At 31.0% G+C, this 24,808-nt stretch overlaps 2 protein-coding genes across 2 annotated transcripts; one reads left to right on the top strand and one right to left on the bottom strand.

Annotated features, from left to right (window-relative positions):
* Positions 1-364: 364 nt before the first annotated feature.
* On the bottom strand, positions 365-9,178 carry LOC114412765 (cullin-4-like). The gene is made up of 17 exons (XM_028376793.1): positions 8,880-9,178; positions 8,177-8,292; positions 7,716-8,062; positions 6,216-6,396; positions 5,872-5,994; positions 5,497-5,784; positions 5,005-5,130; positions 4,766-4,867; positions 4,614-4,667; positions 3,279-3,385; positions 3,060-3,120; positions 2,827-2,958; positions 2,564-2,701; positions 2,379-2,459; positions 2,152-2,232; positions 1,012-1,092; positions 365-753 (listed from the first exon to the last, which is right to left on the bottom strand). Exons 1-17 carry the CDS (start codon positions 9,073-9,075, stop codon positions 640-642), a joined length of 2,328 nt encoding a protein of 775 aa, XP_028232594.1. The 5' UTR covers positions 9,076-9,178; the 3' UTR covers positions 365-639.
* Positions 9,179-19,036: 9,858 nt separating this feature from the next.
* On the top strand, positions 19,037-19,378 carry LOC114411346 (VQ motif-containing protein 1-like). Its single transcript, XM_028375053.1, has one exon. It carries the CDS (start codon positions 19,037-19,039, stop codon positions 19,376-19,378), a length of 342 nt encoding a protein of 113 aa, XP_028230854.1.
* The last annotated feature ends 5,430 nt before the right edge of the window (positions 19,379-24,808 follow it).

Genomic DNA, 24,808 nt, shown 5'->3' with positions numbered 1-24,808 from the left:
TAGGAAAAGAACTTTAACAAAAATAAGGAAAGGAAGTTCACTCAATCAATATAGTACAATCACACGGTACAACTGCATCTAATCACCAAAAGACCCTTCCAACAAAGGCTACTCACTTATCATCATGCCCCAATCTTAATGCAATCATTACTTTGATAAGTTTAAACTCTTGTATTTACTAATACAGCAAATAAGAATAAAGAATACTTTGTGAAAAAATTGGGAAAAAAACGATTAATTCTTTAGAGTTACTCAAATAATAAAACCTATGTAATTATGAGTAGAAAAAAACAATAAAAATAAAAACATTATATTATAGTTGAATAGTAAATTAAAAAAATAAATGCACGACTTTAAGTGGTAATGTGACTAATAACTTCTAATATTTATCATTAAATTTTATCCAAATGTTTGTGTATGGGTTTGGGTCAGTAACTTCTAATTGGAAGAAAATAGTAAAACTTAAAAGAGAATAAACATGTTTTATAATTACAGTACAGTTCCCGTCAATGAAAGGGTGGAAAATATCAAAAAAGGAATCATTCATGCTTACTGTACATATGACAAGGGATTAAACATCAAACCCTCTCCCATGTCATTTACAAAAGAAAATTTAAATGTAAAATAAAGCAGAAAATGTTATGCGAGGTAATTGTATATTTGAGGATTGCTCTTGTCCCTCTCTAGATACTCCCTGTCAATGAGGCTTTCAATCCTTTTTTTCAAATCAGCTGGTTTTATTGGGAATTTCAGCTGGACAAAAAATAATAAATACCTAAAGTGAGTATTATATCCCCGAAAATCAGACAAAAGTAGCATCAGAAGTGTGTCGTTTTTATTTAATCACAACAGAAGGGATCATGATGCATTTTACATCGTTGTCAGTTACAAAGTGGCTTCCTCTAAAACTAAGCCATCAGAGTAGCAGGAACACATTATTTTGAAATCGAAATATTAGGAGTTGACACATACAATTTGAATTAAGAAACGAAAGATAAGAACTGAGTTCACCTGTTGGAAGAGTTCAGTAATAAGAAGGGTGTGACTAAGCACTTTTCTAGTCTTCATTATCCTCACAATAGCAGCATCAATCTGAACCATGACAATAATGAAAATTTTAGTTACAGATGATAACCAGTTTTAAGAAGATTTGGTTACATAAACATTTGATCTTGGATACCACTACACCAGGACATCCTGGACCTAAGATAAGTATAACAGGTTTTTTGTGTTTGGCATTACATTGTTAGATGTCCAAGCATAAGTCATTGAGATATATATATATATATATATATATATATATATATATATATAAAGACAAGGTGGAAACACTGCAATTTCAAAATTAGTTATCATTTTAACCAAAAAAAAAATGAATATAACTATTATTCTGATATTCTCATATTTTGTAAAATAAAATTAATGAAAATATATTTGGTAATTAAAACTTCCTCCAGTCCTATTTATAAGACCCAATTATCTAATTCATCGAGAAAAGTGATTAATTTAGTCGATAGCAATAAATGTTTTAAATTTTTTTTTCAAAATTACCATTTTCATTAATACTCCTCTCTCTTTTCTAATTGTTTGTCATTACAACCTCTTTTAATTAGGGATATTTTAGTCTTAAAAAATTAATGCAAGGCCATTATGGATTAGGTCTTGTAAAAAGGAGTAAGCACCACGTGTAATTTTGGTCTTATAAATAGGACTGGAGAGAGTATATATAATATCTAATGCCTATCCATCTTAGATTCTCATGAATTTGAAAGGGTACCAAATGTCAGAGAAGATCGTGCTGCACCTAACAAACACCTTGATTCTATGAGCATTTTCTAAGGTTGTGTCGGATAGGGGTGAGGTTTTTTTTTTTGGGTGAATTCGGATACGGGTGAGTGAAATTGATTAAATGAATTCTAACGAAATAAAGCGAAATGGAAAAAGGACCACTTCCATCTCATTCCCCCAAATAAATAGAAACAGAAGAAAAAGAGGTATTGGAGGGAAATCATGGAATAAAATGGAATGCATTCCATTTCTATCAAGTTCCATTCCACTCCATTTCATCCCCTTTTACTAATCCAAACATTACCTAAACCAAAGCATCAGCTCCAAAAAAGTGGGGAACATTTGAAGGGAAAGAACATTAACCTGATATTGACGGTCATGGAAAACTCTTTCGGTGGTGCTTGTGTTCTCCTCAACTGTCTCCTTCAATTGAATTGCATTCACCTGCACTTCATAACTTAAAAATTAGTATGAAAAAAACCTGATTAAAGACAAATTTATGCCAAGCTTTTAACTTTGAGGTTGAATTAAAACGCAAAGTTCAGATTCCTCCAATATGAGACCAAGTGTTCAAAAGCAATGAGAAACACCTTTATACGGTAAAGAGGAGCTGTAAACCCATCATTAAAAACAAATAAGTCATCGTCCTCCACATCTCTTCCTTTGGGCATCTGTTGCATGGTCATTAAAGGGGAAAACAATGAGAAATATACGGAGACCATAGTTATAAATAAAAATTGTATGTTGGAAATTCTTCAAATGATTACAAACACACCTTTTGTAGGACACGAACTTTACCACAAGCTAGTGATTGCAGAGTCCTTCTGAGTTCCTTGTCCTCAATACCAGTAGCATCTTTGATATCTTGAAGACTTAGCTTCTCAGCATCATTGAATAACATTAGAACAACAGTCTGGAGGACAGCCAGGCGTGCAGAATTAATATAAAAAAAAATGGAAATTTGTGCAATAAAAGATGCTAAGATAAACTGCAAAAATAAATGGAGATTTTAACATTTTAAATAATGGTTTTTGAAACCTGAAATAGGGACACAGCCAACTCCTTTCTTCCTTTGGGAAACTCTGCCTTCAAGACACAATGACCTAGTGAATTTTGCCACATCAGACGTCTTCCACTGTATTTGCTTAGATAGAACTCTTTGAAAATATCCTGAATGCCCGATAGAGGAAAGAAAGGACCATGTCAAGGGAATCACTCAAAATACCAAGACCACAGTTAAAAGAGAAATCAGTCACTAGCACGTGCAGAACCTGGTAAACATTCAATTCATGAGGAAGTCTAACATCCATGGGCGGATATGTTGGCCAGTGCCTGCACTCATCCAACTCCAGTTAGATTCTCCAAAAATCTATCTTTCTATCCACACACACATATACATATATATGATGAGAAGACACAAACCTATCTTTCTATCAACACACACACACACACACACATATATATATATGATGAGAAGACACAAAGCTTACCCTGTAGTTAAAACATGAACACTCATTTCAATCCCTGATGCAAGTTTTGACCTCGCCTGTGATGACTGTTTGAATGAATCATTTATTTCTTTTGATAATTCAATGTCCTGATTTACAAAAATTTGAGATGTAGTTGTCAGAAGCTGTGATGTTAATAAGAACTATAATAATTCATGAAGTTTGTCAGAGCATCATCATTCAAAAGATCATCACACAAAATAATGAAACCAAGCATATGATCTATATAAATGTACTTTTCATCAACAAACGTACTTGAATCTATGTTTATGCAGAATGTTTAAAATTTACATGTATGATATAAATACTTACTCCATATCAACCAAACAAACAAAAATGCCACCATGATCTTGCTGCACATTACTGCTAGGGAACATATTCTATACACACAGAAGTATACACCATAAAAGGGTAACAAATGAACTAATATCATAACATCTTCCCATGCAAATTTTATTACATTTAATTAAATGACTTGAGTATTTGTCTATATGACCATTTCCCACTAGATATTTAAATCAAAGGGTGTTTGGTTATTCATTGGAAAGTTGTTGCACACATGCAAAGAAAAAATCATGAAAGGAAAAACTTTATGTAGATTTATAAGTCCATTAGGTTCTATTCCAACAAAAAAACAAACACACATCAGATACTGAGTTTGATTTCAATTCCTCTAGAATATTTAAACTTTGAGAAATTAAAATAATCTTCTCTATATCAAAATGAAGGAATGCACACCTACATTTAAAGCCTACGGAAATCCTCCGTTAAGGCATTAACAATTAAAAACAATTACAAAAATAATCCCAATTCAGTAACTTTCTTTAAAGAATTTGACCAATATCATACGACTCTAGTACTGTTTTCTGTTAAAGAAAAAAGATCAATTGGGTTATTTGTAGTGATTTCTTTTTAAATTGTATAGGGATGCTTTTGAAGGTATTGAAAAATAGGGGAAATATGTGGGAAATTTCAGGCAAATGCTGGGTTGGTGGGATAAACTGTCCTAATGTTGAAAAAAATATTGGACCTTTCAAAATAGGCAACAACAACAGAAGCTCTGATCTAACCCTTTGAGAAAGGGGTTGAAAAGGGTTTCTCAATGGATTTGAATTCCCTGTAAATTGGCAAGCCGAAGAAAAGTGAAAGTGATAGGTAGGAGAAAGAAAAGCCCAGTTGATGATTTCCATCAATCAGTCATTGCCACCCAAGCACGGATGTGACAAAAATTATAAGAAAACATCTATTGAACAGAAGTCCACAATTTGAATCAAATCTCTGAAATTAAAAATTGACTCCAAGAAGAAACATGTATACCTTAAACATTCCTTCCAGTTTGTTTGTGAACTGGCTGCCACACTCAGTCTTCAACTGTATTAATGAAAGAAAACTATTAACATTACTAATAATATTGCAAAGAAACCATCTATTGATTTCAGATGTTAAAATAGGGGAAGAGAAGCCTTGACCTTGGAGATCATAGATTTCTCAGCGTCAATAGAAGCACTCTTTCCTAAAAGCAGTCTTTTAGCAAGATCTTTCTTATAGAATGCTTCAAATACATCCTTGCCCTAACAACAAAAAATCAATAATGCCAATATCAGCATAGAGAGAAAGACCAATAGGAGTGCCTGATTATGGCAGAAGCCTGAATAAAAAATTCAGAAACAATTAATTATTAGCTACTCCAATAAAACATTGAGCATACCTGAATGAACCTGAATAACACCAGGACTTTATCAAGTGTAGCCTCCAGTTCCTCTTCAGAAGTACCCTTATTACCTGCACGAAGCTTCTCATCCAAAAACTTGGCAATCAACTCTGCAGGTCGGTTCTGTCATATGAAAATAGCATAACAGTGAGTTGATTGCAAGTCACATCATACACCAAACATCCCAATTTGAGTGTAAATGATTACTTGACATAAAAAGTTTAACTAGCTAATGACAAAATGGTACATGTTAGCTATATTTCCTTTCCTACTACTAACTACCATAAAAAAAGTTTTGATGTTAATTGTTCAGTTCCTAGATTAACATTATGTTAGTGGTGATATACTATGGAACAAGGATAGACTAGCACACAAATGTCAACCCAAAACATATCAGTTCAAGCTTTCTATCTTGAGGAATTTCCGCATGTTAGTATGCAAACTACATAACACAAAAGCTATAAATCATAATGGAAAAATACATAATACCTGACGAAGATTGATAAGATACTCAAATGCATCTTTAATTGAATTGCTGAAAGCTTCATTCTTGAAAAAGCTTTCTTCCCATATTGTGTCAAGAGAAGCCTTAAATTCAAGAAGGGATGAGACCATATCTTTATCTTTCTCCTCATCCATAACAATGCCCTGCCCAGTTCTCCTGATGTATGAACTAAGGGCCTGCTTCAGTGATTCAAGAGCATTGACCCTTGAAAAGAGCGAGTGCATTCTCTGAAGGTCTTCAATACGATTCCCATCCATAAGCACAGTAAAACCCTGTAAAAGAAGACAAAAGTAAAGAAAAGGGGAAAAAATTGCAAAGGAAACTTTACCAAACAAAAATCCAAAAATTGTTTTCAGAACCTTATCAAGAATGGCAGGTATATGACGTTCAAGAAGTTGCTTTTCCGCAGTTGCTATCAATGGTTTCCTAGTACTTGCATCCAAGTACAACAAACATCTTTCATGTTCCTCTTGCAATCTTGTCTATAAAAATGAGTATCCAAAAATATACCCACAGTAAATACAATGTGGAACAAGGATGGGATTGAAATTAAAAAGAAAGATAACTTGTATGGTCAAATAAAAATATTTAAAGTGAAAAGTCTTGGCATGATCCATTTGTTAAAAAATACAAAAGCAGCATATGGGAATGTCAATGATTAAAGCTAAAACTATAATACACAAAAGTAAGGGAAAAGAAGCACCTCAACATGCTTCAAGTAATCTGGAGCATCTGATTGCTGCATGTATTTCATACCTTCAGCAGCATAAAATTCGGATGTGCACTCAAGGAATGGCTTCTCAAAGGTTTCTGCATAAATTCCCAGAGCAGTAAACATCTTCAAAAGATGATTTAGAAGAGTTCTATCCACTGATTCACCTGATCTGAAAAATCAGACAAAATTGAAAATGTAAGACTTAGAGTAAGTTGAAGAATTATATGGCCTAATTCATATACAGATGGAATAGCTAGTCAACTCCCTGCAGTAAGATTGAAAATTACTGGCTAAGTCACATAATTATTGTGGAAGATGAGAAACAAAATTTTTCTTAATATGCTGGATTGTCTTTTCTACCCAGCAGAATGGCCTATTTATATTCAAGAGTATTACAAAGATAATTAATGCTAAAACAATTTACAAAAGAGCAATTCAGATCTACTACCACTTCCTAAAATGCATTGAACCTAGCTATACCAAGTATCTAGGCCACAATGAAAAACAAACATTAAAGAAGCTCTAATATCCTAAAATACTCCCATTTCCAACAATTATCACAATAGGAATCTCTATATGGTGTTTATTATATATCACTATTCTGAAATTATTACTTTAATTATACACTGATGGACCCATTTTTTGGCAAGATATAGATTCTCAGGTCACAAGGCAGCACCTTTAACATTGTACCAAGTCTCTCCATCTTGCCCAACATATTCAATAAAAAAAGTGGATATATGATTGACTACAACAGTAGGCAATTGGTAGAAGATGGTTTTGCAGGTAGTTCAAGGATTATTTCTTTCAAAAACAATAAGATCAGCAAAAATAATTATGAAAAAGCCCATCTCTAACAAGAACTCCATTCCAAACCCATTCAGAAATCTCAATTCTAGTTCCCTCATGTCAGAGTGATGGTTCCTGATTTTACAGAATAAAAAGCAGAGTGGCAACTTAAGGTCTCCCCAAACAAATGGTCACTCTGCTTGGAATATTAAGAAAATTGGATGGCCAATAAGGTAATTGCTACAAGGAAGGGAATGGGAAGTAAAAAGCGTAAACACACATGGGTGAGGAGGACAGAATAAAAAATAAAGGGAATATCCACATTGTTAAGTTTTCTGCATAACCCAAGAGCTGGACTGACAAGGAATAGTGAGAGGTCCCGCAGGTGGAAAATAATTAGGGAAAAACAAAAAAAAAATATGAGGGAAAGATATGTAGTGCATAGAAGGCATGAAGTGAGGGCAAAAAGGGAATGGGCTTGGGCTAGAGGTTCAGTATATCTGCATTTTGCAAAATTCTAGATTTATCTTTTATTCTGCACTTATGTTCTTGTAAAGAACTAGTCTTCGTTGGTTTTATCAGTAACAACTGGTTCCCATCACATGAATTCTAGAATGCATATACAGAACACATGAAGAACAACCTGCACATACACTGTACTGGTCATTTTCATAACTGAGATTGCAAAATATAAATTACCTTTCACTTCCGATCATACGAAGAAGACCAGTAACAGTTTTATGTTCTACTTCTGGAGATAGAGAAAGATATTTGCAGAAAAGTTGCAAACCCATGTCCCATAATGACTGTACATTTGTTGTTTGTTTCACATACGTCCTATCCAGAAACAAGGCTATACCACGAATCATCAACATTTGGTCACAAAGATCCTGCCAACATCTCTCAACTAGCGATAGAAAAACAATCAAATCTGGGCTTTGGCCAACTAAAGACTGCAGTGCTGCAGATATATGTGCTTCACACTCCTTTTCAATTCGTTGATAAAGATTTCCCCCCATTTTGTAAAGGCAAAGATCATTCACAGCCTATGGAAAAGAATTGAGTTCCCATAAAACTCTAATGAGCTAATGTGTGGCGAATATTCAAAGGGCTAAATTAAACCCATTACCTGATAAAATAAAAAGATTTTCCATGATTACCTGATAAAGATTCTCCAAGTCACAAGAAACAGGTTGCTTCAAGAATATAGCACCAATAGCTGACTTCAATTTTGCCCATGTATCCTCCTCAAAATTTGGGGGCAATGTTGGTATACCTTCACAAGAAAAAACAGAAGTATAAAAAAATGTAGTAGTCATCCAATCCAATTCATTAAAAAGAGGGTGATTCATTGGACAAGATTCCCACCAAGTGAGGTCTAGGGAAGATGGACACATGCAGCCTAACTACCTCAAGAGGGGACGCTGTTTCCAAGATTAGAAACCATGGCCTCCAACTCACAAGACAGCAACCTTATCTATGTGCCAAGCCTCACCCCCAATCATCCCATTCATAAGATAAATATTTAATATTTGCTATATATGACTGTATCAATGAATTAAGAAAAAAATGAAACTAAGAATAAAGTTCAAAGAAGGAAATGAAAACGAGCTCTCTAGAGTTCAAATTTCACTTTCCAAAGACTAATACGACTGAAAACGAAAGAAGAGCGCTGTGCAGCTGTCGAAGTATAAACATCGGAGAAGAGCACCAAGTAACAGAGAAAGAAACTAAAATGCAGCTTACAATTGAACTAACAAAGTAATAAACACAAATCGATGAATTCAAATATTGAATCCGGCATCTGAAGAGAGCAAGAATTGAAAAAACAGAAGAGTAATCGATTGATCAATAGTGAAGTACCTTTGTGGAACTTAATGAGAAGCTTCTTGGGGGGATGGGGAGGAGTGGCTTTTTTGCGAGACAGAATGGCGGCGACGAGAGCGGGCGCATTGGGGTCATCGGAAGCGGCGGCGGGGGATTTCAAAACGGCGTCGTCGTTCTTGGAGTCGATAGATTTCGCCTTCTTCATAGGCGGTGACAGTTTCGTATTAGACATCAACAACAACAACGCATTGAGTGAGTGAAGCTAAACAGAAGAAGAGTTTGAGAGAGAGAGAGAGAGTTGAGACGATGATGAAAAGAAGATTACAAAATCAGACTCACACACATATATTTATTTTTAAATCTATTTTTATATATTTATTTTCGCTTTTTTCTTTTATTTTGCTTTAAATTAAAATATAAAAGGTTGAATGAAAAATAAATCATTTCAGAATTTTTTTTTATAAATGAATAAACAATAAATCATTCCAGAATCTTTTTTCTTCATCTTCTTAATTTTTAAAATAATTATTTTAAAATAATTTAAATTTATAAATAAATAACAATATAAATTATTTTACAATACCAATATATTTAGACATCAAATTCTTAATTTAATATATAAAAATATTAGAAAAAAAATAATATATACTTTGACAATCAATAAGAAAGTAAGAAATTATATCATATATAATAACTTTTTATAATAATTATGCTAAAAGTTATACTTATATTATTTTTAATTAATTGATAATATAAAAAGTTTTATAATATCCGTACATAAAAATTAATCTTAAAAATATCAAAATAAATAAATAAAAAGTAAATACTAATAATTCCAAGAAACGTGAGATAATGAAATATCTTAAAATAAATAAATAAATTTAAGGTGATGTTGGATTTAACAAATAGAGATACCGTTAGGAACGACAAAATATATCAAAATTTTACCGATATTCACAAATAGATAAAATAATAATCCTACAAGTATATCGGGGACAAATAAAAACACAACTACTCATAAAAAAATTAATATATAGAATTTAAACATAAATACGTATATAAAATATAGTAGGAGTGTTGGGTTAAGTGGTCTCGGAATAATTAAAAAGGAGTTGAATTAATTATTATTGAACTTTTACCAATTAAAAAACTTATCATTCTTAATGTTACTAGATTCAGTTAGATTTTTACTACTAAGTTAAGAAAGTAAAGAACAGAAATAAAAACTTAATCAAAAGTAAAAGGGATAATTAAAGTGCAATAGTTAAAGTATACAGTGGAAATTAAATAGTGTAGGGAAGAAGAAGACAAACACAAAAATTTTATATTAGTTCGACAATAACCCGTGTCTGCATTCAGTCCCTAAACAACATGTGGTTCTTGAGATTTTTTTCAACCTTGAAAAATCCTTTACAAGCCAAAGATCCACAAGGGATGTATCCTCCCTTATTCTCTTTGAAAAACTCAAGTGGATGTACCCTCCCTTATTCTCTTTGAAAAACTCAAGTGGATGTACCCTCCACTTAAACTGATCCACAAGAGATGTACCATCTCTCATTCTCAGTATAACAATTTTCAAGTAGATGTACTCTTTACTTGTACCACAAAAAAGATGTACCCTCCAATGTGTTGAAACAAAGAATTCTCAGGCGGTTAATCCTTTGAATCTTTGTAAAGGGGAAACAAAAGATATCTCAGGCGGTTAATCCTTTAAAATCTTTTGCTTACGGAAGAATCAAAAGAATTCTCAGGCGGGATCCTTTGAATTCTCTTGGAAAGGGAGAAGGGAAACACAAAAGAATTCAGATGATTAGTCCTTCGTTCTTTTGGAAAAGGGAGAAGAGAGACACAAAAAGAATTCAGGCGATTAGTCATTGTTGAATTCTTTTTGGCAAAGAGAGAAGAGAATGAAAAAATATAACACACTTTTGTTTTCAGCAGAATTTTCACTTGCAAAAGAACAAGGTTTGGAAAACAGAAAACTTAGAAAGTTTTTTGGCAAAGGAAGAAGAAGAAAGATGAGTAGAAGAGAATTCTTAAAGACTTGTAAAGGTTGTAAAGGTTTAAAGGTTTCTCAAAAGATGTTCAAGAAGATCTTATGAATGCAAGTCAGGGTCTTGCTTTTATACACTCTTCATGTCTGGTCAAGAAAACCATTGAAAAATTTATAACCTTGAGAAAATCATGTCAAGAGTTACATCTCTTTGATCTTTTATTCAAAACTTGTCATTGATAATCGATTATCATAATTATGTAATCGATTACACAATGCATTTTATGAAAAGATGTGACTCTTCACAATGGAATTTGAATTTTAACGTTCAGATACACTGGTAATCAATTACCAATATATTGTAATCGATTACATCATTTAAAAATCATTTGGAACGTTGCAAATTCAGTTAAAAACTTTTTGAAAATAAATTTTATCATTGGTAATCGATTACAGGAGACTGGTAATCGATTACCAGAGAGTAAATACTCTGGTAACTTAGAAAAATTTGAAAAAACTTTTACAAAGTTGTGCTATGTTTGGTTTTTGAAAAATCTTTTTCAATACTTCTCTTGTGAAGTCTTGACTTGTTGCTTCTTGATTTCTTCTCTTGAATCTTGATTCTTCTTTATGTCTTTTCTTGAATCTTGAAATCATCTTCTCTTGAATCTTTAATCTTCTTGATTTCTTTTAATGAATCTTGAAATTAATCTTGATCTTGGACTCGTTGACTTAATCTTCAAATCATTCTTTTGGCCTTTTTGTCATCATCAAAACTACTTGATTCATACTTGATTCATCATCATGAAGTTTGCTCCGACAAGAAGCCTATCAAAATATATGTGTTCAAATATATATATTTTTTATCTCACACCTACAATTCTCACCCAACAAATTCTTCATTCTAATATACTTGTTTTGTTTTTAACTAGCTATAAAATTATTCATATAAAGTACCATCACATGTATTCTAATATATAATTATAAGTTAATTAATTTTGATGTATTTTTTCCAGGTCTCAAAGAATATCATCATGTAAAAAGGTTTATATTGATTATGTTAATGATTAAAACATTATATTTAAAAACGAATTGTTAGATAATTGTGTTTATAATATTGTTTTTTATGACTTATATTTGAATGCTTTAGGTTATATTTGAAAGTTAAGTAAAAAAAAGGTTATATTTAAATGTTTTATTGTTATATTTGAATGGTTTAAGAGTGAGTTTTTTTATTTAGTTGTAGTTATTTTTTTAATTAATATGTTTTTAAAATTACTATTCATACAAGTATGAAGACGAGTCGAGTTCTGAGTATTTTTTTCAAGCGCGTGTAATTATAAAATGAAATGAATCCCAGGCATGTTCATTATTATTATTTGAATTGTTTAAAATAAGATGAAATGTAAAAGAAAAAAAAATAATGTTATAAACTATACTTTATTTCATTTGATTAAATAACTTTTTTTCTGTGGCCTAAGTCGGATTGCATCGGGTGAAGCAAAATTGTTACTTCATATATAAAAGAAAATAATATTAAAATAATTATATGATCAATAATTTTATTCCATTGAACCGTAAATATAGACAATACTTTATTTTATTTTATTTTATTAAATAAGTCTTTTTTTTCTTTGTTTGGTTCCCATGGATGTGTTTCAATTCATTGAGTTAAACTAATTTTATTTACTATGAAAAAAATCAAACACAATTTTTTTTTATCAAATAAATCATGTTTCACGTGTAAAACAGTCGACCTTACACCATTACATAATTTTTTTTTCTTTATAAGCCTAACTTAGAAAGCATGAAGTGAGACAAAATTGTTACTTATTTTATAAAAGAAAATATTCAAATAAGGATGTGATAATAGTATTCCATTGTACTGCCACTTTCAAAATTTAGTATTTTTGTAAAATTATTTATGTGGAAATATTATTTAATAATTTTATTTTAATAATAGTATCCTTGATGATATTATTTTATATTTAACAACTTTTATTTCTTCGTTATCTCGATCAATTAAAATTTTGTTATGAATTTAAATTAAAAAAATCAATTATGTTATTTTATTATGTATTATATCTCAGTATGTTTGATTAAATATGCATGTAATAGAATATTCATTGTTAACTTCCTCATCTGTTTTTGGAATAACTTGTTAATTTCCTCATCAAAGATTACTAATTTTAGTCTTACTCACTTTGAGGTACGAGTGACAAAACGGACTTGACCAAGTCAATCTACTTGGTATGTCCCATTTTCCCTACCAAAAAACGAGCTTACAAAAGGGGTGAGGTAAGTTAGCTTATTAGGTCCATTTTTTATTTTTAAAATTAAATAAAATATAGTACAAGAATTTGGATTTTAGTTTCATTTATATAAAGGGGATAGTGTTTAGGATGTAATAATTTAAATTAGAGATGATCAATAATTAAAAGTAAATGTTTCTCAATTAATTGTTTTTTTTTATTAATGTCGGTATTGGAGACAAGGCAATTGCATAAGTTAGATGAAATAACACGACTAAAAACATTAGATAAACAAGTGAGAGAACTGTCAGCTAATAGGCACATAAAACTATTTTCTTTGATTATTATTTTTAATATTTTAGTTCAATCTTTATTTTATATTTCACTACACTAATAGTTTTTACTGGTATCAGTTTACGTCAGTAATATTGGTATCAATTCCTTTTAGGCACACTCAAATATTAAAGGATTATTATATTTTTATTCATTTTAAAAGTTTTATGTTAATCTTTAAGTTTTTAATTTTAATACTGGTTTCTGATAAAAAACATTAGAAAAAATTTAAAATAATTAATTTAATATAATAATGATTTATCTTTATAAGATAATCTCAATTCTAACCTTTGTCCTTCCCCAAACACCGTTTTTTCTAACGAGTCAAGCCTCATCAAACCCAGAGTCGTTGTTTTGCAATATGCATTTGGCCTATCGCAAGTAGCAGATTCTTAGTCATAAACCCAGATCTGGCTCAGTCCGTCCATGTCCACTGGATCTGAACCAACCCACAAAAGGGACGGGACAGTCGAGGATGCTGGGGGAGAGAACCTCGGGTTTCTACAGCGAAAACGACGTTGTTGGTGTTGGAGAAGACGGGGAGGAGAGGGTTGATGTTGAGATCCTGTGAGCATTTGGACGACTTGTTTGAAGGAGGTGGTAGCCTGGTGGGGAGGTTCGCCGGTGTGTCTGTGAGGAAGATGACGAGGACCAAGCGAATGGAGTGGCACAAATCTCCTGGGTTTTTTTTTTTTTTTGAAAAAAACACACTGAATATTTTTAACGCTTATTATTTTAATTTAATTATTTTAAAATTAACAGAATTATTAATGTTGTTAACGGAAATAGGAAAAAGGATTAAAATCAGACACTTTATAATTAACAGACCACAATAATTTTTTTATAATTTGATGCATTAGAATCAAATAACTAAAAATCATAATAGACTTAAAAAATGACATTAAACTAATATTAAATATGAATGTTTCTTTTACTTAACAATACTTAAATTAAGTGTGAGAACAATTACTTAATTTAGTCCACTTTGCCTACCCTCAATAGTTTTTAAGAAATACCTGCTAAAAAGCAGTTTGAAATAATTTGCGTAAGAACTTAGACCGAAGTCTTCTTATTGCCATTATACACGTTAAAAAAAATAGTTATTGAAAAATGCTAGTAATTTGATGTTATGGAACACTGTTTTGTACAAAAGAAGAGAGAAATTAAAAAGAAAACAAGAGAAAATATGTTGATATATAGTTATGATTAATGTAATTGATAAAATAAAGAAAAATAATAATTTATAAAATTAAACATTTTATAAAGAAAAATGATACATGGTTACTCAATGTGTTATGCGACACCTATAAAGAGGGAGAAAAAAAATACGGGTGTGATAAGATTTACATTATGATGTGATAAGAAGAAAAATAAGAGATTATTAGGGTTCTAAGTAAAGTTTTATAAGTGTAGAGATCCTATATAATATTCAAAAACTGACTAATTCGATTTGTCATGCAAAATACTTCTTTTGATTAGTGATTTCGAAGATGAGTATATTATGATTGAATCAAAAGTAAATTTTTATAAGTTGATATTGTGATTAAGTATCAACATTAGAATCAAGTGCATATATATTGTTTAACAAGATTTAGAAGTCATTTGATTGCATGATGGAATGAGGATTTGATTACCAATTTGAAAGAAAGTTTATTAGAGGTGTAATGTTTATTTAATTGAAAAATCAAAAAGAAGTTTGATGGAGGTGTAATGCTTATTTCAATGGATGACAATCAAAATGTGAAAGTTGATAAAGAGAAAGAAGCTTACACAAAGTGTACTGCTCATTTTGATGGACAATCAAAATGTGAAAGTTAATAAAGAGATTTGTCTGATGAAACATTTAAAAAGTTTCTAAGTGTTTGGTGAAAAAAAGCTTTTGATCATGCATCCGAAGACAACTATTAGCAGTTTGCGATAGAAGAAACAAAGAAGATAGTTATCAACGGTTTTTCAATTGACGAGGCAAAGACAATTGTGAACATCTTAGATGGTCTATTTGAATAAGTTGCATATGTGTATAAATTTTGTAATTCAACCATCGAGTAAAAAAACTATAAATGGGTATGCTAGTAGCCATTTTTCCTAGGGAAAATATTTGTACAAGTTTCATTTATACTATCACGCTACACGGGAAAAGACGTTGGTTATACAATAATGTTTATGTTTGAATATATTTTAACGCAATTTATCTTTTTTATCATTCATTTTCTTTTAATCAATTTAATTTATTGCATTCTCTTCTTTTCCATTTATTCTCCAAACTCTCACTACTAAAAAAAACATTTTCTACGACATCAAAACGAAGATGGTTCCTCAAGAACCGTCTTAGTATATAAGGCGGGGACATTTTTATAAATAAATATGATCACTCTATGACGATTTTTGTAAAAACCATCTTAAAAGGTTTTTGTTGCTTTTAATATTTGATTTCTCTGTTTTTCTAAAAACCACCTCACTCTCCTTCTCACTCTTCAACCTCCCTCTAGGGTTTTGAAGTCGCAACTACACCTGTTGGTGCTCCCACCTCCTTACCAAACCCTCCCTTTGCCCCCCCGACAACAAAAACAACTTTTCCACCATCACTCACCCAACCCTATCAAAATGCACAACGCAACACGCACCGAAGCATAGCGTCTTCTCTAGATTATGGAGAAGCAAAAGACATTGACGTCATACTCTACTAGATCGAAAATTTTTCTCCCTCTCCTTTCTTCGCCTACCACCGCGTTGGTCCACGCAAAAACATATACTTTGACCCTTCTAGTGTTCGTGTTGCCATTGTCACCTGCAAGGGTCTTTGCCCCAACCTTAACACCGTCATGAGAGAGCTTGTGGTGGGCCTCTGGCAACTCTATGGCGTCCGTCGTATTTTTGACATCACTGCTGACTACATGGGGTTTTACTCCACTGACCCACTCCCCCTCCATCCCAAACTCAATCACCATTGGCACAACATCGGTGGCACCCTCCTTTAGACATCCATGGGTGGTTTTGACCTTCATAACATCGTCGATGCCATCCAAACTCACGCCTTTAATATGGTTTTGCTCTTCATGGAACGCTCAACATTCACAATGTCGATTGCTGCCTTATCCTCGAATTAGATTTCTTCTTGGAAGGGAAATGGGGCCTCTTCAAGTTTCTTGGCTAGTGACTCAAGGAAAATAAATATGTCGTGCTTGTTGTTGTTGAGGGTGCTGGCCAGGACATAATACCCAAAACTGAAATGTGCTATTCTCATTTTTCTCCAATCAAAAGAAAACATGTCATTAAAAGAATAACATTTATTTATTAGAATAAATTTTTTTTCTCTTACTTGTTACTTTTTTAACTTCTTGAAGTGTTGTTTGAATTAGAGGAATAGAAAATGTTCACATGGAATTTGAGTTCAATATAAATACCTCTTTTACTGTTCCCATCATTTTTAATTTTAAACACTATATTTCTCTAAAATAAAATTTATATTAGTTAGAATGAAAAAAATATTAATTTTAAGTTTCATATCTCATGTATAAGTTGATATTAGATAACCCCAGAAGAAGTACTTATCCATTCCAATGGTTTGACTCAAACTATGTAAGCAGGAATCAGTCTTGGATTTCTTTATAGTATTTACCTTGAATGTTATAATGTCGAAACTAAATTGTTTCAATCTGCTTGGTGCTTCCAAGTTAAAAGGGTTTTTGCATGAAGGGGGATACTAAAGATAAAAGCAATAATTCTTGGGCTGCAACTAAAAATATAGTTTTCAGGATAATTGTTTCTAGACAGAACTGATAGATAATTCTGATTCAATTCCCCTTATATGTTTCCTAGTTCAAAATAATATATGCTAAGGTGTGAGGATATTAGTTAATAAAGTTAACCTTTTTTAATAATTAATGTCACTTGTCGATTTATTTTTCTATTAACATGTAAGATTTAAGCAACTCTAGTAGTATAATGTGTTTATTGTCATCGGAAATTATGATCTACCTTCTATTCTTATTCAAACATCATTTTTTTTTCTTTTGTTGATATAGGTGGTTGAGAATTCATTCTTTGTTAGAGATGGTGCAGCCTCATGATTTCTTATTTTTTCTTACTAATTATGAAATATGAATTATCTTTAATTTTATGTATTTTTAATGTTTTGAGTATTTTTATATGTATGCACTAATTTTTTATTCTCATAGCTCTCATTTTTCTATAGATTCATTGTATAGAATATATGCTAAATTCCAATACTTAATTAAAATCTAATGTGTGTCTCATAAGAAAAATAGGGTAACTAAATGAGTGGTTAATTTTATTCTTTTTTATATTTATTTTATTGAAAAAAACAATTAAATGCATGCATGATGATATTCAAATAAATCATCAAAGAAAATAAATCATTCTAAGACGATTCTTAACTAAAAACTGTCTTAGAAAGACATTAAGAATTGACTTAGAAATATACCCTTTTCTAAAATAGGTTTTTATGGAACCGTCATCGAAAGTGAAGACTTTCATGACGTTGGCTTCAAATACGATTTTGAATCGTCTTTGAGTATATCTTACAACCGTCGTTGTATGTATTTTTGCAGTGGTGTCAAATTTTTTTCCAATATCCATTTATTCTCCAAACTCTTATTCTTTTATTTTTCTTCATTTCATATTTCATTTCGAATACACAAACAATTATACTTTTAATTTTGCACAACTTTTCTTATTGTAAAGGTAATCAAAGAATTTTTGTTTTGATTTTATCAGTGATATATCATTATTTTTGAAGATATTAGTTTCACATAATTTTCTAATTGTGAACATAATTAAAGAATTTATGTTTTGATTTCATGAGCCATGTATCTTTATTTCTAACATATTTGTTTCACATAGTATTTTGATTGTAAACATAATTGAAGGTTTTTTGTTTCAATTTCATAAACGATTATATTTTTATTTTTAAAGATATTTTAACTTTATATAACATTCTAAATGCATTATTAGTTGTTCAAATAATTTTCTAAATTAATCTTATTGTTCTCCTAATTGAAAGTTAAAACAATGTTAGTTTAACTAAAAAGAATTTATAATTATGATTCTGTCTTACTAAATAAAATAGGTTATTTGTGATTGATTAAAATTATTTAATAAATTTTCACCATAAACAGAAATAATAGAAGTATGTTTAAAATAATCAAACGTCTTGTGTATTATTAATTTTTTATAAATAACATAATTGATAGTTCTTTTATGTATTTTAATTTGTCGGCTTGTAAATTTCATTTTCAATCGAACCACATGTATGATAATCCAAGAACAATCAAGTTGATCACATTCCAAGTTGGGTGCTTTTGACTTGGCATGGACAAGACAGCGTAACAATTTATAGTCCCTTAAGACTGCCAAGTTCAAAGGCTCACTCGAGTACTAGCCCGTGGACGCACCTCAACCACACCTATAAAACACCCACATATCCTCGTGCACTTTTTCAACCCTCACACACTCTCCAATTCAGCAATTCTCACTAGATTGAAGAATTAGCAAAGATATAGCTAGCAGAGAAGCTAAAGGGTACCTAACTTAAGATTCTGTTCACTAGGCTTCAGATTCTGTTCAGCAACAAGCTCATTGCATCACACAACATCATGACGAGTGGACCAAAGATAGTGCACATCGAAACACGGTACGTGGAAACCGACGCTATACACTTCAGAGATGTGGTTCAGCACCTCACAGGGAAGAACTCCTCCACGACAAATTGGGTAGGAAATGGTGCCTCATTCTCATCCGTGGCATGCTCTTCAGATTATAATAAAAGAGGAATTGCAAATGGTGGTGTCATGAGTGCCAAGCCACATGAAGATAGCACTACTGATGGTAAAAAGAATAGTGTTGCATCTTCCATGCTACTCATGAACGTGTCCTTCAAAGACTTTGAGGGTCTGTTGTCTGATATGCCTCCCATGGAGGAGTTGCTCATGTTGTAGGTGGAGGAACACCTTTTTTTTTCCTACTAGTTTTCCAATTTTCTCTATTTTATGTCGGTATTGCTGAATAAAATATACAAGAGAAAAAGAATTATGTATTTAGTGTAAAAACAAATGATCAATCAATCATAACTCATTATAAGCATAACTGAATGAGAGTATAAAACTGTTTATGTATAGACATTAAACTCTAAACATAATGTCGTGTTTGTAAAGTATAACTAGTTTGATGATGCCTTTAACGGCAGAGGATGATGAGATTCTATGCTAGATGCATAACTGTTCTGTGCAAATTTTTCCATCTCTAATTCGAAATCAAATAAAGGAAAACAAAAAATAAAGATAAAATAAAGGAATACTTTTGAGTTAATATATGGAACTACCATATTTTTATTTCAGCAAGTCATAAAACGATAAATTTTGAAGATTGCATTCCAGAAAATTGCGCAAACTGGCCGTTGCAGAAGTTTTATTGATTGTGGGGACATGAAAAATTAGGACCGGAGTTTGTCCTCTAAATGAAAAGGAAACTCTGTACGACGGAAACTTGACTATACATCTTTATTCATAGGTCAATTGTATAGACTCGCGAGTGGATCTAATCTAACAGACCTATATACTATTTAAATAACATGTGGTAGGAGAAGGACCGCATATATTAAATGGAAAATGATCGGTGCAAATCCAGTTGCTATTTTATACAAAGAAAAAGAAATAGAGATAAAAAAAAATACACATTGAAAGAGATAAAGATATATTGTTTAGGATTACTATTTGAAATTTTAATTTATTATACTTAGGTCTCACAAATATTAGAATTTTAAAAAGAATAATTTCTTTATCACTTCAATTCAACTGTCAAAAGATTTTTTTTAATTAACCCTTGTGTCTACATGACATGTTATTTACTTATGTAATAATTAATAATATACACATAAATGATACGTTATAAATCCATGCACATATGTGACACCTAAGCTAATAATGTACATGTGATAGTTTGGCCAATGATCAAAATGATAATAATTATTAATTAGATATTCACTTATTATTCATGTATACACAGTCTCAATTGTTATATATATATATATAGGATTATCACATATCATGCACGTAAGTATCATCAATTGATACATAAACACAAATGTTAACTTGAACAAAAATATTTTAATGGTAGGATTAAAGTGACAAACAAAATGCATTTTTATGAATTTTTTTCAAATTTTAATATTTTCAAGACATTTAAATAATGGTGGATTACACTATACCACAAAATTGATATTTATCCTATTACTTTAAGATTTAATATATAATTGGGTCTTAAAATTAGATCTTTGAAGCTAGTTTATGACTGCTTAAAAAAAAGTGAATTATACAATTCCGGCCATGTATTGGACAGTCATCACTCTAATTAATATTACGTTAATGTTTAAGGACAACTTTTGCAGTAATACGAAATTACGGAAACTGTAGTAGAAAAAGAAGTGCAATAGTGCTATTAGTATAGTGTAAAGAAGACGCCAAATGCTTCCTTTTTGAATGCCTTGAGACATGTATTTTAGTCCTTTTCTTGGTTTCAAATTTGGTTTCTTATTTTCCTTTTTCTTAGCTCCTTCTTATTTACACGTATGGAAAAAGAAGAGGTTATTTATATTTTTCAGTGGTAATATTTCTTTTTCGGACAAAACTGTAATTATGAATGATCAAACATTAAAACAGATAATATCTTAAATATGATGACCTTAAAGACTACTCTAGCATGTGCAACAAACTTAAGGTCAGATTATTATTACTATTATTTTTTGAGGAGCTATGGAATGATTTGATTCCGTACTAGTTGGTTTAGCTTCGTGCTCGAATGTTGAATGTTCTTAGTTTTCTTATGGTCAACGTTTTCATTAATTAGCCTTGATGTTAACCCTGGTAGTTTAAATTTCATCCTTCATTTGAAATGGTGTTGGAGGGTTCTGGTCATAGTAACTATACCGCTCTCTTCAATAAAACAAAACACGGCTCGTTCATTGTGTGCAGTTGAGACACGTCTTAATTCACATAAGATTCAACCGATTGCAAGTTGCAACTGTCATCCAATCACCACAAACTTCTTTTGACATATTTTCTTCTGTAAAAACAAATAAAATTGACTTGTATTTTAAATTTAAATATAAGTAAATTTAACTAAATTTATTTTTTATTTAATGATATTATTCTTAAAACACCATTTATTTTGTTGTGCCAAGAACAAGATCAAACACACTCTCACAGAAGTGTATCACTCACTCAAGCTTGATCAGAAAAAAATCTCAAAGAAAAAAGATAAAGAACACAAGATCAAAGAGAATACAGATTTACATGAGCAATGTGCTCATGTTTCAACAACAAGCTATATTCTCTTATTCGAACTCTGAGGAGGAAAACTCTCAATGATAACAATCGTGCATCTAAGACAGAGTTACAGATTTTTTTTCCATCTATGGCAGAGATCCTTCTCTCTTAGCTTCTTTTACACTGCACAAGGAATGGAAGAAATATTCTAATTTCCTAGCTAATAACTAATGTAACTGTCAAAACAGAAAGTTTCCAAAAGTAACTAACTAGCTAATGATTGTTTGAGAACCAACAAACAACATAATATTTAATTACAATTTTATTTTCAATAATTCCTTTTTATTTATAATAACAAGAAAGATATTTTAGAAATAAGTTTATTTTTTACTTAAAATTATTAAAATTAAATAGTGTCAATTAACTTTTTTAATTAGTGTTAAATTAATTATTTTTATTTATATTCGAATAAAAGGAAATATCATCTTAAATTTTACAAAGACTTCCAAAAAGGCAAATGGCATACTATAAATATATCAAAATTGAGTTGCTGATTAAGTTAGAATAACAAGCATTTATATAAAGTATAACAAAACATTATAAATATAAATATACAGTTTGGACTCCAGAAATCTCTTAGAGCATGGCTGGAATGATTTATCCTTTGAATCTTAGATACAATGTGTGTGTGAGAGAGAGAGGAAGCATGGGCTCAAAGCCTGAAACAGCATGGCATACACAAGGTAAAGCAGCATCACTGTCGCCAGAAAAGCAAATCATGGAAAAAAATATCATTTAAAAATAAATCACCTTAATTTCCAGTTTTGCAATTGGCCAAGTACAGATAGCATTCCTGACAGCTTTAGATCGCCATAAATAAATAAACAGTACCACCACTTCTAGTTGGTTAAGCAGAACACATCAATTATTGTAAATCTTCTGATATCTATTATTATGAACTTCCTGATATTTATGTTTGATTGTTACAAATAAAGAAAAGAAGAAAATAGACAGTTTTGCAACAAATTTACAACAGATCCTCAGTTAAAGTCTCATAGGAACAAGATGTAGCAAAGACAATTTTTTTATTAATTGTCCACCACACATGTAGATAAGTTACAGCAAATCAATTACTAATATCAACTACTGCATGTGATCCAGCATATAAACATGGCTGCCTGTAAGTGTTGTCTTGAAGAGCATTAAGTTATTGGCACTGGATAGCTACCTATCATGTAATTATATAGAGAAAACCAAGTCCTCTGAAGATTTCAGATATAAAACCGAAATAATTTTGTTGTTGGCATTTCATAGTGTTTGTCACTTTAATCCTACCATTAAAATTTCAGAGCCACTCTCTTGACCAGGTTGGTCTGGTTCTAAAATTGGACACTGACGTTGTTTTTCAATTTCTCTAATTAATTTTTTTGCCAGATATTGCATAAAACATATCATACATATACTTGATAACCCTATCAGGACAATATATAACCTCCAACCGCACACCACAAAATGGAGAAGGAATAAAGGGGTTCAAGAATTTGCGCAAGCTTCGCAATTTTCTTATATTGGAATGCTAAGAAATCTTTAATATAATCTGCCCCAATAAGTAAGTGTAAAGTTGTTTCCATTCCATCATGGAAGAATGAAATATGAATGGGATAATTAAAAGAAGACAGGCAGGCACTCATTAGAAATTTGATTGTCTAGATATATAAAATTAAACCATCAACTACAAATACAATTTTATCATAGTTTAGATTAATTGAAGCTAATTATCGATGTGGAACAATCATCCAGACGGGGGCATGGTTGACAGAAAATTAAGAAATGAGAAACACGAAATTCAATTCAATGGACAGGTAGACTAATTCTTATTTGACATACTCTTCTAGCTTGCCAGAATTATGGCTTTGGGCGATCTTCAGAATCAAGGACTTGTATGTTATTTCTGGGTTTACCAAAAAAATAGTTGAGTGTCTTAGAAAAACTAAATACCTTTGAGCCCAATCTAAATTGGGCCACCCATATAATGCCCTTGTGTAACAAACAAGATGGATTCTGCTATTCCCACCTAATATATTTGCTTTTTTCTCTCCATATTTTGTTTGTTATTTTTTTCAGACCTCTTTAATCTTACCCCTTCATCCTTGTTTGGTTCTTACACGAAAATTGAAACTAAAAGCTATAGGGTCGAGCTAATTCACTATCACAATTAAACAATGCAGGGGCAGAAAAGGGAACATGAAGATCTATAACTATAATTCAATTATAGGAGCTCACAAGTTATTGTTGCAAGAGTTGGGTATTCTCTTTCTAAATATGAGAGAGACACAATGTTTTACTTCTTTGATATCCAAGAAATTAAAGAGGAGACAAGGAAAATACATAAGCTGGTTATGGATTTTCTTGTAGTGGGGTATGAGACCCAAGTTTAGGACCAAAGGGTGTAATTATGAAGATAATGGAAAATGGATTCTTTGTAGGCTAAATAAATAGAAGTTTGCAATGTTGGAGTAATAATCAAGTTAATCCGCAATACCATTGCTTAGCCAGACATTCTTTTCTTAGAAGTGAGCGTTGCTTGGAGTGTCCACCTATTAATTGCAATGGTATCTCACTGATTATGATTTCTCTAAAGTGTCTTTATTGAGATCTGGCGTTACTTTTAATGGGTCTAGACTCTAGTTTCAACTACTACCGAACAAAGAATTTATTTATTTATTGAAATTGAAGTGAATTTGGCATCTAAACATAAAAGCCTCGAATCAATTTGTATATATCAGGTTTTTACGAACATCTTAAAAATAAATATTTATTTTGTTTTAATAATTTTACTTTCTTAAACTTAATTAAAATAAACAAGTGAGCAAATAAACTATTAATCAGATCATTTCTACACTTATTTTCATTGAATGCGAGCTTATAACTTCTTTGCTCTATACCGCATTTTAAAGAACTTTTTATATTAGATTAAATCAATATTTTGTTTGTCTTCCTTTCAAAAACAAAATATTTTCTTTGTCTTTAAATATTAGTTATCAGATCAAAATAGTTTTTAGAATTATTTTAATCAATATTTAATTTTCCTAAATCAGTCTTAAG

The sequence above is a fragment of the Glycine soja genome, chromosome 5 (genome assembly GCF_004193775.1).
Source record: "Glycine soja cultivar W05 chromosome 5, ASM419377v2, whole genome shotgun sequence".
NCBI lineage: Eukaryota > Viridiplantae > Streptophyta > Magnoliopsida > Fabales > Fabaceae > Glycine > Glycine soja.
This window is presented reverse-complemented; position numbering and strand designations above follow the sequence as displayed.

Bases quoted from the DNA above. Each gene is read 5' to 3' on its own strand.
- LOC114412765 (XM_028376793.1), bottom strand. From the start codon at position 9,075: ATGTCTAATACGAAACTGTCACCGCCTATGAAGAAGGCGAAATCTATC. The intron at 6,397-7,715 runs GTAATTTATATT...CTGATTTTTCAG, and splicing joins CGTATGATCGGAAGTGAAAG to ATCAGGTGAATCAGTGGATA. The intron at 2,702-2,826 runs GTTTCAAAAACC...GCTGTCCTCCAG, and splicing joins TGGCTGTGTCCCTATTTCAG to ACTGTTGTTCTAATGTTATT.
- LOC114411346 (XM_028375053.1), top strand. From the start codon at position 19,037: ATGACGAGTGGACCAAAGATAGTGCACATCGAAACACGGTACGTGGAA.